This window comes from Wyeomyia smithii, chromosome 3 (assembly GCF_029784165.1).
Source record: "Wyeomyia smithii strain HCP4-BCI-WySm-NY-G18 chromosome 3, ASM2978416v1, whole genome shotgun sequence".
NCBI lineage: Eukaryota > Metazoa > Arthropoda > Insecta > Diptera > Culicidae > Wyeomyia > Wyeomyia smithii.
Genome location: NC_073696.1, coordinates 259,613,387 through 259,625,851, shown reverse-complemented (window position 1 = coordinate 259,625,851; position 12,465 = coordinate 259,613,387). Strand labels below are relative to the sequence as shown.

Sequence of the window (12,465 nt, the reverse complement as noted above, 5' to 3'; positions counted from 1 at the left end):
TGATTCGGTGAAATTTGATAAACTCTCACCCGTTGTGTAACGAAATAAGCTGTAGTATTTATCGTGTTATTTTCGTTCAACTTGAAGGAGTGCAGAACTTAACTTTTTCTGTCTTCAAATGCGTGACGCACAAGGTGATCTCACACATCAAAAAGAATTGTTATTTATTTTCGGCTGATGAAAGATTGTTTTTCTTTTCTGAACCATAACGGGAAACTAAGTGGTTCTATATCGCAATCGCTAGGGAAATCGTAATTATACAAACAATTTTCTGATTCGAGTCTGCGTCTTGAAGCTCACCAGTTTGGTTGATTGGTTTGATTATATCGAATTCTTCTAATTCTTACGCCTTCGCACATCACCTGCGAACACACGCTTGATGACGAAACGAAACGTATTCGAACGTATGCGTCAAATGAATCGTGATGCATAGTTTGTTCGAGAAAAACATTCGTACCGACGCAATTTCGGAACTAATGAATCAGATAGTCGCAGCAAAGCTTTACGCTACAAACTTTTTGCTTCTCAGACTCTTTCATCTAATGCTGCGTTTCGCACTAAATCGCTTGTTTTGAGACACTATTTAGTTAAAAAAGTCATATCATAACTTCTCCCTACAAAAGCGGTCTAGTTATAGTTATATGGTCCATTCTTTTGTTCTACTCTGCCATATCCAGACAATGTCGTCCAACTAAATAAAAATATACATCCAATGCATTTCACTATGTTACTAGTTACGGTTTATGATGTTAGACAAATCGAGCAAAACTATCCACAACTATTGCCAAACTTATGTTCTAATAAAAAAAAAGCTGACAGAATACCTATTTCTCCAGCATGTAATCCTCTGTCGACTCCATCGGCGGCGTAGTCTGCATAGTATCTATCGATAATTGTCCGGCAATGCTAATAACTTTAATCATAAAAACTAGAGAAATCTCTTCCCCATTTTTTATGCTGTATTTTGAATCTGAAATTAAATTCGTTTGGTTAACACACGCTAGTCAGATTTTCATAGCAGTATTTTGGACCTACCTTCTGGAATAATCACGAACTCGCCCGCCTTTGCCAGTGCGTCTTTACCATCAATATGAAAATGTAACTGTCCACTGAGCATTAAAAATTTCTAAAACAGTGAAAAAACCATATTAGCTCAGCCTAGCTAAACTAACCTAATCAGTTGCATTTCTTACCAGTTGAAAATTCGTAGTAAGAGTTTTCTTCTTGTATGCCGCCGGAGCAAATCGGAGAAAGCCGCAATTTTCCCGCTCAGAGTAGGCAAAGAACGAATACTGGATTCCGTTCCGTTCTTGAAAGCTTAGATCATTAAGTTTGAAGTGAATTGTTTCCCCGGTGCCAGGACCCGCCGGTAGTGACTCTTCCCGGTGCGTTCCATGCATTAGTTTAGCCAACCATTCGTGTTTTTCATGGCAAATTTCACCGAATGAATGTGTCGAGTGTGTCGAATGTGCCTCACTGCCACTACTGCTCGCAAGATTCTGTGGGAAAAAAAATTGGGCATTAGGCTGTGACTGTGTGCTGTTATATACAAGTTGACTTACAGTGTCAGTGTCCGTTGCTGTTCCGTCGGGGTTAGTTTGTAGGCGGCTTTTCTTTGTATGCAGTTGATCTTCAGGTGGCTGATCTTGGGCACGTTTTCGACTCTCGGTCTCTATTGCATCAGAGTCCGTTTCTTTGGGTGCTTCGTTACGAGGCCTCTTCTTGTAACGTCGCTTCTGCTTTTGAACTATCTCCTTTGCTAGATGCTCAGCCTCTAACATCTCTTCTAGTGACATCGGCAGATAGTTCGGTTTTTGAGACGCCGACTTGATGAATGGGTTAGTTAGGAGAATAAGTGATGCAATGCGGCAATTCCGTTTGCTACGGCGCGCTGGCTGTTCCGTCTCGCTGCTCTCACTGTTATTTCCTTGTTTGTCTAGATGCCGACGAAGTGAATTAGTTTTTTCTTTCAACAGTTTAGTTTGATTCGGCTTCCATGTCTTATCCAGCGCATCGTCGTAGTCCCGTAGGTATCGTGGAAGTCGCTTTTCCGGTAGCTTTTGTAATACTACTTTTAGTTCATTTTCGAAAACAATATTGCTAGTATTGTCTCGACGATGCCTGCTAAAGGTTTTCGATTTAGAAGACTCGACGTCCTGTAGCGACGTCTCCTGATCGTTACTTTCTTTGTTTTCATGGTCAGTTTGAGCCTTGTCACGACGATGCCTGCTAATGGGTTTAGACTTAGGAGACTCGATATTCTGTGGTGGTTCCCCCTGATTGTTAGTTTCTTTGTTTTGATGATTAGTTTTTGCCTTGTCTCGACGATGCCTGCCAAGGGTTTTTGATTTAGAAGACTCGGTATCCTGTAGTGGCGCCTCACTGTCGTTAGTTTTTTTATTTTCATTACCAGTGTTAGTCTTGGCACGATGATGTCTACTGAGAGTTTTAGGTTGAGAAGACTCGATATTTTGTGGTGGTGCCTCAGTATCGTTAGTTTTTTCGTTTTCATGATCAGTTCTAGCCTTGTCACGATGACGCTTACTATGGGTTTTAGACTTAGAAGACTCGATATCCTGTGGTGGTGTCTCACTATCATTAGTTTCTTTGTTTTCATTTACAGTATTAGTCTTGTCTCGACGATGCATGCTAAGGGTTTTAGACTTAGGAGGCTCGATATCCTGCGGTGGTGATTCAACATCTTTAGAGCTTTCCGTGACGGTTTGCGGCAATTCTCCCTCAAAAACTATAGGGCTCAGTGTAACACGCAACTGTGGTGTATCTGAAGTCGTTTCAATCGTAGCATTCTCATCGGAACTATCATTTGAGTTTTCTCGGACTTTTCGTTTTTTCAGTGGTAAACTATCGACCTCTTCTTCCGGCTTTGACAATTCCACAGGAGGCGGTTGAGATTGTGGTTTATTGTTTGGTTTACTGCGATACCTTTGCTTGCGAGACTTAGTTGCAGCGTGTACTTCCTGATCCGCGGGCTGAGGAATGTTTTCAGTACCAGCGACAAGACTGGCGGCGGGTTCTTCCTTCTGAAGATTTCTCGCGCCTTTCTTTCTATTGATGTGGCGTTTTTTCTCCGGCAACTGCACAGGGACTGTTTCGAAACCTGCAAATTCTTCATCTTCAGAAGTTCGCACTCGATCACCGACATCGTTCTACAAAAAAAAATAAAAATAAAAAAAAATTGACGAAAACACCGATAATGTGTTTTACATTTCGCTTTAACTTACCAGATTACAATGTACAACAGTCATCGGTGTCGCCGACTCGGGCTCCTTAACTTCTTCCGAAGGACCATTGGAACTTGCAGCTTCCGGCGGAGCGGTTGTAATAGATGCCTCCGAAACTTTCTCTGTGTTGGATGCCTCAGAACAGACGGTTGATACAGTCGTCTCTGGGAGACTTTGATTGGCGGACTGTACTTCGGGGGAGCCCAGCTCCTCCGTTGCTGGTTCAGGAGTGACATTTAATTCCACAGTTTTGGTTTTGGGTTTTGTAGCTTTCGAGGGCTTGAGTGCTATCGTACTGCTTGCAGTATTTGCTAAATTGTGCTGCTGTTTATCAGTGCCCTTTTCGGGTAAATCTGGCTCGTTGCTCGTTTTTTTGTGCTTTCGTGAGCGTGGGCTTGTTTTTCTTGCGGGTGAGCTTGGTTCGGCTACGTCGGTGCTTACTACATTAGAGGATTTCACTGGCTCGGGTTCGGTAGTGAGAGCTTCCGTTGCTGGAGCTTGAGGCTGAGTGCGTTTACTAGCTTTTCTCGGCCTTTTCTCTTCTGGCTTGGCCGCCGGCTGCTCGGTTTGCTCGATCAGCTGTTCTTTCTCTTCAGTATCAGCTTTTTTCGCTTTGTATCTAGTCTTTTTAGTGACTCCGTTCATACGATTTGGTTTACTATTCTCTTCCTTAGCGTTATCTGTTTCCACAGATTCGGGTTTATCTATATCAGTTGAAGGTTCTGTTTCTGTATTTTTGTCAGGTTCTACGGCGAGGATTATTTCTTCAGCTGAAACTTCTTCATTTTTTATCTCAAGATTGGCTTCATTTTCCTCTACTGGAAGTTGCAGTTTCTCTAGTACTACACGCAGATCCAGCAGAATATGGCCATCTGCATTACTGGGTTTACTTTTCGGTGTCTCATTTTCTGTCGGCTTTGCAGCATACAGTTTGCGCTTTGTTGTAGTGGTGAGTGCTGGTTCGGCAGGAGATGCTGGTCTTGCGAACGTTTCTTGCATGGTATTGAAATATGACTCCTTAGCTGGATCAACTGTTTTTTTCTTCCGGCTTCTTTTAGTCTTAGCTTGTATAGCGACACAACGGTTCGGGTCCGCGAAAGGTGCTGCATTGTTTGCGGATGTTGGAGGAGCATCACGAAAGGATTGTGCGATTTCTACTAGTGTCTCTGGAATTTTCTCGTAAGAACCATCCTTGAGCTCGTTACCGCTCGATTGTGGCGACGCTTCAGAGCTTGCTAGTTCACTGTGAAGACGGTTGAGAACTGCTTCATCGTTTGCAGCCGCAAAACGTTTTTTAGCCGAATCAGTAAACTGTGGTGGTGGAGAAAGAGGTGTGTCTGTTTCCTCATCTTGCTCCATCGGTACGTCCGCTTGTTTGGGGGGCGATGGGAGATCTATCAAACGGACAGCGCTTTGTTCCAAGTCGCTGGCAGTAAGCTCCATTGCATCTAGTTTGGTAGTGTTGGCCGGTTGTTGCGTTTCAGGTATCTCATCAATAGACTTTTCGGCCGACTCTTGTTCATCACCATCTTTGCCATGGTTATCATCATCGTCGTCATCTTCGTCATCCCAGTCAGTGATTATATCAACCAGCTGCAAGTTTGTTTTGTCATATTTTTTGTTGGCAGTCGTTGGCGACAGTTGTCCTTTCTCATTATCCACCCTGGGTGTGGTCGATCCAAACCACTGTCCAGGTTCTTCGTCAACCACGTTGAGCAGCGGTGATCCTGGCCGCTCGGATATGGCAACATAACTTTTGTTTATGTCAGCTCGAACTGGTTCCACTTCTTCGTACTCTTCATCAACACCGGCACCGTAATCAGCGCTATCATCGCTGTACACTTCATCTACAACTTCGAACTCATCCTCGTCAATGTCGCTTTCGTTACTATCATCTGAGCAGCTGGAGTAATGAGCCTCCGGTATGGACGGAGCAGGTGAAATCTCTCTTTGCTCCACCAGTTGCTGCGAAAAGGACACCCGAAATGAGTTGCGCTTTCGAAGCGATACGTCGGCATCTTTAAGAATACTTTTCGGTAAAGATACATTCAATGCAGGAGTCACAAGCTCTTCTTCTTCATCATCATCATTTTCTTGTAGTACTTCTATTGCAATGATAGGAGCGCTTTCATCGGATGTCATCACATCGCTGACATCTGCATCATTTTGAAAACCGTTCTCCATCTCTGTGAAAGTGGCAGTAAGCCTACGAGGCTGTAACGGTGCATGTGGAACTCGGGGTGACTCGTCTGGTATTTTTGCGGGGCTTGGCGTCTCCGGGATAATTACATCAGGCGATGGAGGACGTATGTTTTCCAATTCCGGTGCCAACTGTACCTCTACTTGGGGATCGTTTGTTCGAACCACAATGACCTTCTGTGGAGTTGATGATTCCGGTCCAGCTACAGCTTGTGAGCATGGTGCAAGTAGTTGGTGAACGATCGGAGAGCCGCACCGTTGACTGTCGGGAGCTCCGTTGGGAACGAGTGCGTTCGCTGGTACTGCCGGGAAACATTCTACTACTGGCTGAGATTCAATAGCTGGTGAATCGATATTCTCCACGATGGGGGAAATTGATGTCGTGAAAGTTGATATTCGATTCAGTGTTTCACTAGTATCGACCTTCGGTGTACTAGTGGCCAACTGTTTCAAAAAATTACACTTGGCAGCATTCGTACGATGATACTGGTTTATCATTACCTCTCTGGCTAATGATACAGCGGGTGATCTGGTTGTGGGTTTTCTGCTGACTTGACTACTAGTCACTGGGATATCATTCTGTGCGGATGATGACGCTGACGCCGTGGGTACGACTGGTTCTGCCACAATCGCTTCGATAGCGTCCGGATTGGTGGCCGGAATCTCCTCGGGTGGTGATGACGGACCAGCTTCTGCATCATCATTCAGTGCCTCCTGTTCATTTGGGGAATCTGGCAGTGGTTGGGGATCGGATGTGTCACCTCGAAGATTAAAACGTGGTCGTCTCTGAAAGCGGATGGATCATTTGAACTGATTGCTCGGATAAAAGGGGCTCTGTACTTTGCTCTACGTACCACTTGCGCTGCAACTTGCTCGAAAATATTCTGCAATCGCATTCGTCCTCCTGTGCGCTTGGTTTTCATATACTCCACCAGCTTGGCGCCATTTGTCGTTTCGAATATACTGTCTTCTAACAGATTATCGATGTCGGACAAGCGAATTGGAGCTCTGGGTATAGAAGAAAATAACGATGGGTTTTAGTGACGAAAATAATTGAGCCCCAGCCTAAGTAACCGGCACTAAGCTAAGGTCATATAAATCTCAAGGTTCCAATATTTTATTCCTCCGTAGATAAAACCGGGTATTAACAAGAGTTGAATCCACAAGTAGCTCGGGGCATAAAAAACTAGGGTAGTTAACACGAAGGCAAAAACACAGAACTCAGGATAAGTTAAGATGTTGATGTATTCGCTGGTTAAATCGGATACCTCGCTATCGAAAACGGTGGCCTCTTGGGCGCAAACAATTGGTCTGATCGAAACATTATTTCTATGATATTCCCTCATTTTTCAGGTATGTATTTCCAGATTTTGAATACATCATCAGTTTCACGTTCAACAGCGAGGAAGGGCAGTTTTTTTATGCTTCACGCCAGTTCATGAATTTTTTAGCAAAATAATTTTACCGCCCAAGTACTTCTTAATGATTTATGTTGTTTTTTTTCTGCTAACCTGTGGCTAGGAGTCCGATATTGTCGAATTCACGTGCGCTAATTACACACCTCATTTAGCAATGATTTTTCTTCATTCAATAAATAATGACGATAATTACGCTCAACCTTTATAACTATCACCTATGTGCTATGTTGAAAAAAAGAACCGGTTCCTGGGCTCGCGTCACTGTTTGTTTTGCTCTTAATTAAATGTTTATGAAAATGCACTGATTTCGACTTCAACAGTAATGTATGTGGCTCTGTGCAGTTTTTGTCGCGATAATTGAGTTTTCTTCGTTTATTTTTATAATGACTAATCGCTTTTAAATCAGAAAGGATGTTATATATAACATTTTCGTAGGACGCATAGCGTTTAAATGCGTGTCAAAAAAACTGCTACCAGTAAAGCAAGCGATAACGTATTCGAAAACTATTTCCGTTATCCCTTCCGAGATATCTAACAGATAGAAAACAGTATGCAATGACCGCATGGTTGGCACAAAGCTACGGTTGATAGATAAAATTAGTTTGATTGATAACATTGATAACAGATTGATAACAAAAACAGATTTTCCTTCGAGACAACTTTTCATACATTCTTTACTTTTACGATATCAAACTGGTCCAATGTTAGCGAACATTAGTGGACGTTAAGGAACGAGGATGTTCTGTCAATTTTTTCACTGACACAGAAATCGAGAATACCACAGTTGGCGTTGGTATCTACTCTCGATGTCTGTGCGTGGAATGTTTGCACGACCTTGAAACTTTTCATCAACTTTCAATACCTATCATGACAGACAATGTCTCATTATTCGTATCATACAAATCTTTGAAAATACTACTAAAAAATCATTTCAATGATTGCGTCCAATGTCAAAAGGATTGAAAAAGAAAAACAGAACAATAAACATATAATCATAGATTCTTTTTTGTTTGTTTATTGCTTCTTGGCTGTGTTAGCGTCACAAACTTCCGAACGTCTATCGGCTAGCAATACCCAACGGTGTGTCACATATAGTAGTGGTAAATAAGAGAAAAGAAAGGTGAAAACCAAACAGTCCGGTTATCCGGTGTCAAATGACAAAAGTTCATTTTGCTAAGGTTAGAGGCCGAAGCATTCGACGAGGAAAATAGAGTAATTTTACACAATTACTACTGATAAGGCGTCAACATTCATTGCAACTCCACAAATGCAATTGTTGCTGGCAGATTAATGTTGTACGATTAAAAATAATCGCATAGAGATGCGATTTTTCTTCCTCTAACAGCTCTCACAGCCTAATGTGGGAAGCAAAAAACGAATGTTTACTCTTAGCATTCTTCGATCGTCAAAATGTCTCCCGAGAGAAAAACAACTAAATGCAAGAAATTTTCCATGTGCGATTGCTTTGGTGTTAACAAATCTCATGCTGAAAAAAAGATTTCGCCATGATGTGCTTGAGAAATCTGAGAAATAAAACTGTGCTGACGTATGTAAGTGTCGATTAAGTTTCGCTAGTATACGCATATTACGCATTGGTGGAGGCTGCATTGGCAGACACTTTCCCTACACACACGTTACGCGATCCTTCCCGTATATTCAGCTGTGTGAAAAGCTGTCTAGTATCGAAGATTTCCAGAAAATCGACAAGCTCCACTATCGATTTTTCCCCTCCTCAGACTGAGCGAACATAAGTGACAATCGCCATGAATTTTACGGCATAACATGAACCATTCGGTATCGGGAACACTCTCCGGAAAACCCCTTATTGCAAATTATCTGTCAGAACTGGCCATTGCGCACATTTGAATGGCCGCAACATATTTAGAGCACATCCGGATAGATAGATTACCACGAAAAAAGACACTTGAAAAATACTTCACTTTTCATACTGCTTGATCTCGTTGAACCATTCATGGGCCGATTTTTCCCGGTTACTGCTGTCAAAGAACACCATTTTGGTTGACTGCCCAGGGGACAGTCACAAAACGCTTCAACTCCGGTAGGAACGAAAAATAAAAGAATTGTGCTTTCGAAAAGGCAAGCCTTTCTGCACCGAAGACTTTCACGGGCTAACTGAATGGACTAGCCGTACAGAGCCGCACGCTTACTAGCAAGAAAGCTGATAGCCACATAACCGCTGCAACGCTACCACTACAATCGTGTACGATGTATGTACTACGGGGTGAGGACCGGTTCGGGAAACTGGCAGTATCAAAACAAAACCCATAAAAATCAGTCAACATCTTACTAATCATATCGCACTAGTATAAAACTCACAACACAAAGTTCTTGCCAATCAATGGTTCGTAATTTCTGCGTTCAAAGATTTTAGTTCAGGTTTTTAATTAAAAATGTAAAATACCCGAAAGTTTGTATCGTACACATACTATAGTATTTCTCGCACACTGACCAGCCGCTTCGACATTTGGGAGCATAACGATTGAGGAAGGAAGCTTGTACTGTTAATTGCTTACCTTACATTATCAGCCATTTTTACACCGCTACTGTAACCGTAACTAGCAACTAATGCAATATTCTAAAGCTCGGCGAAAAAGATAAATATGTGTACAATCGTTCAAAACTAATATTTTACATATTTAAAAGGTTTTTATGGCGTTACACAAAGTTTACATATGAGAATCGTCTGCTATGATTTTCTAATGTTCAAGGTTTCAAGCGCTTTGACATTTCCGATGTTTTTTAGTTCTTTTTTTGTTGGCAGTGCCGAAGTGCGCAGTTCAGGGGAACAGTTCGGAAAAAGAATTGCTACCAAGCCGTGCAGGACCAGAGTCTATGTGTATATAGAGTCGCGCGAAGAGAAAATCTATCGTTTCGGCAACACAGTTTTTGTGCCGTTTGTTGCCAAGAAATATACAGTTCTGTTTTTCACCATGCATAAGCGAATATCATATTTTGAAATTCTTCACAAGGTACACAGTTTTGAAAGATTACACCGGTGATGTTTTGTTAAATTTAAGTAAACCAGTGTACAGGTTTAATGTTGGATTTAAATGTGTAAGTAAAACTTCGGAAAAATCACATATTCTTCATTACGCTCAATTACAACACTTTTCATCCACTCCTAACATTATCACCTCGTTTATTTACATTGCTCGATTAGTACCCTCGTTTGACACTGATTAGGTTCCTTTGGTTTCATCTTTGCGGGACTCTTATTATAAACATAGACTCTGTGCAGGACGTGTGCAGCCAAATATAACGTTCTAAATTTTTTTAGGCGATGTGTTTAGTTTAAGAGCATCTCCATACGCCAATTCTCAAATAAATCTATCGCTGGTTCTAAGCACCACCTAACAAGCCTAACATTTTCTCGTTTAGACCGAAATGGTTTTTCCAGGTTTTCGACACCCTGTTAATTTAATACTAATCGACAGCGATAATTTTCTTTTCTTTTAAATTGAATAATGTTCTCTATACTAAAATAACTACAATGTCATAGATCGGCTTTCTTGGTTTTTTATCTCTCACTTTGTACGGTTCGTAGATTCGAAGCCGGAATAAAATGAACCTTTCAATTATTTTACGTAGAATGGAATGATCTTCAAACATTCCACATTAAATTGAAACCATTAATCTGAGCAGCTCAGCTGTAATGTTCGTGTTATTTTTGAGCAAAATGCGCCAAAAGACCTTGGTCGAATATCAGACATTTTTTATTTGAAGAAAATTTTGCACACGTATTTGGCTTAGCAAACTAAGCACTTTTCACAGCTGGACAGGTTTTTAAACCAATGAGTTTCTAGAAGGGCGTATGCATTTTGGAATTTTATTCAATTTGTAGTTCAAAAACCTTTGGTTGTATTACTTCAATTTCATCATGAAAAATGATTCCTAGCGCCACAAAAAATAGAAAAACTGGCTCACAGGCCTCTCTTGTATAGCGTTTTAAAATTTTATATTTGGTATTTTTAAATGAGCGGAGTTTGACTCACGCATGGTTTGAGGTATGCTTCCTTGCAATACTCAGAGGGAGAGATATGCGAAGGGAATGTTGTGAGCCAAACGAACATGTCAAAATCTGAGCCAAACGAACAAAAAAGGTAACACATTGAGAGGTATTGCAATTAAGTACAATAAAGAATATATTTATTTTCACGCGTTTTTCATGTTCTATTGCTAAACAATGAATTGAGAATGCTTTAAAATTGCTTTATCAGAGTGATTTTTAACTAGTGGTAAATTAACCTTGTGTATGGTCAACAAAATAATGATTGATTTTGGTGAGAGTATATTAATTCAAACATAAACATAAAATTTAACACCTTCGCGGTTTTTGTGATGCACTTTATTATTCCCAGGACCTCCACCGTCACCATCAGTTATACGAGTCGAATAAAAAAATTAGTCAACATTGCGCTTCAAGAAGAGATCTGGCATCTCTTACATGTGAAACCTAGTTGCCAAATTGGCGTTCTTTCATCGCTTATCTCTCTCTCTCTCTCTCTGAGTATCTCTAATGCTTCCCAGACTGTATAGTTTTCAGACTTATCCAAACATAACCACTTATGTAAAATACCTGATTTTTTCCGAGTTATCAAAAATTGTGTCATTAAACACGACGTCAATAAATGAATTCCATGTTTTTTGTTTCGTTCATCACAACTGAAATTTGATGAAGATTTTTTATCAGTGAAAAAATTTTATAACCACAGCCATTCCTCGTAATCGCAGGCTAAACCCTGGCTTCCAGATTCGTTTTATTTCAACCTTACAGTAAAAATGATATATCTTAATGAGCGTAAAAATTCGACGGACTGATTGTAGGGAACAATATCGCACGCTAGCCTGTATGATAAATACAACGATACACCGTGCTCCAGGGCTGAGTCGAGAAAATTTCCAGCTCGAAAAGATCCTCGACCTGATCGGGAATCGAACCCGATATCACAACCGTGTGAGACAGCTAGCCGACCGACATCGCTAACCACAGAACCACGGAGACCACTGATTGTAGGAATCCTTCTTGATGAATCTCAGTGCGAGTTCGGGCTTCCACGATGTCGTCATGAGCTCGAATCATTGCCAAACTATTTCTATAAAGTCTGATAAAGTCTTAAGTCACAAAATGCACCTTTAACCCGATTTGTTCTAACATCCGAATGATATCGAGCACCGTATTCTTCAGAAAACCATCAGGAATCGCATTCGCCGTAGAATTAAGTGCGACTTTTTGTTTCCATCGACTAGTTATACCAACTAACATAAACACCAGACCATGTGTGATTTTCCGCACTGTGTTGGAATGGTCACTTTCTCAAAAAAAAAAAATTGTTGTTACTGCAAATGACAAACTCTGATCTATCGACATTTCATCAAGGACTAGGCCACTAATCTCTCAGTGTCGGTGTGCTCTAACTTGATAACATGATAAAAAAATTCACCAAATATCCCAGAATTGAAGTGAACATTCTCGAGGTGCTTCTACTGTGCTCGAATAGACGGAAATGGGTATTTCTTATCGCTCCTTATACTTAAACCTTCTAGTTCCACAGCAAATCGAATTTCAAAGCTTTCAGTCAGTGTTT

General features: G+C 41.1%; 1 protein-coding gene across 2 annotated transcripts; it reads right to left on the bottom strand.

Moving 5' to 3' along the window:
• Nucleotides 1-686: 686 nt before the first annotated feature.
• On the bottom strand, nucleotides 687-9,606 carry LOC129730004 (titin-like). Of its 2 annotated transcripts, none has more exons than XM_055688945.1 (7): nucleotides 9,394-9,606; nucleotides 6,296-6,449; nucleotides 3,243-6,227; nucleotides 1,563-3,167; nucleotides 1,194-1,499; nucleotides 1,036-1,126; nucleotides 687-970 (listed from the first exon to the last, which is right to left on the bottom strand). In XM_055688945.1, exons 1-7 carry the CDS (start codon nucleotides 9,408-9,410, stop codon nucleotides 825-827), a joined length of 5,304 nt encoding a protein of 1,767 aa, XP_055544920.1. In that variant the 5' UTR covers nucleotides 9,411-9,606; the 3' UTR covers nucleotides 687-824. The 2 variants fall into 2 exon arrangements, with proteins under 2 accessions (XP_055544920.1, XP_055544919.1); XM_055688944.1 differs by lacking the exon at nucleotides 9,394-9,606 and adding an exon at nucleotides 8,800-9,034.
• Between the last annotated feature and the right edge of the window lie 2,859 nt (nucleotides 9,607-12,465).

Coding starts and splice junctions, on each gene's coding strand:
- LOC129730004 (XM_055688944.1), bottom strand. CDS start 8,873: ATGGTGTTCTTTGACAGCAGTAACCGGGAAAAATCGGCCCATGAATGG. Junction 3,168..3,242: donor CTGTTGTACATTGTAATCTG/GTAAGTTAAAGC, acceptor TTTTTTTTGTAG/AACGATGTCGGTGATCGAGT. Junction 1,127..1,193: donor TTACTACGAATTTTCAACTG/GTAAGAAATGCA, acceptor TCACTGTTTTAG/AAATTTTTAATGCTCAGTGG.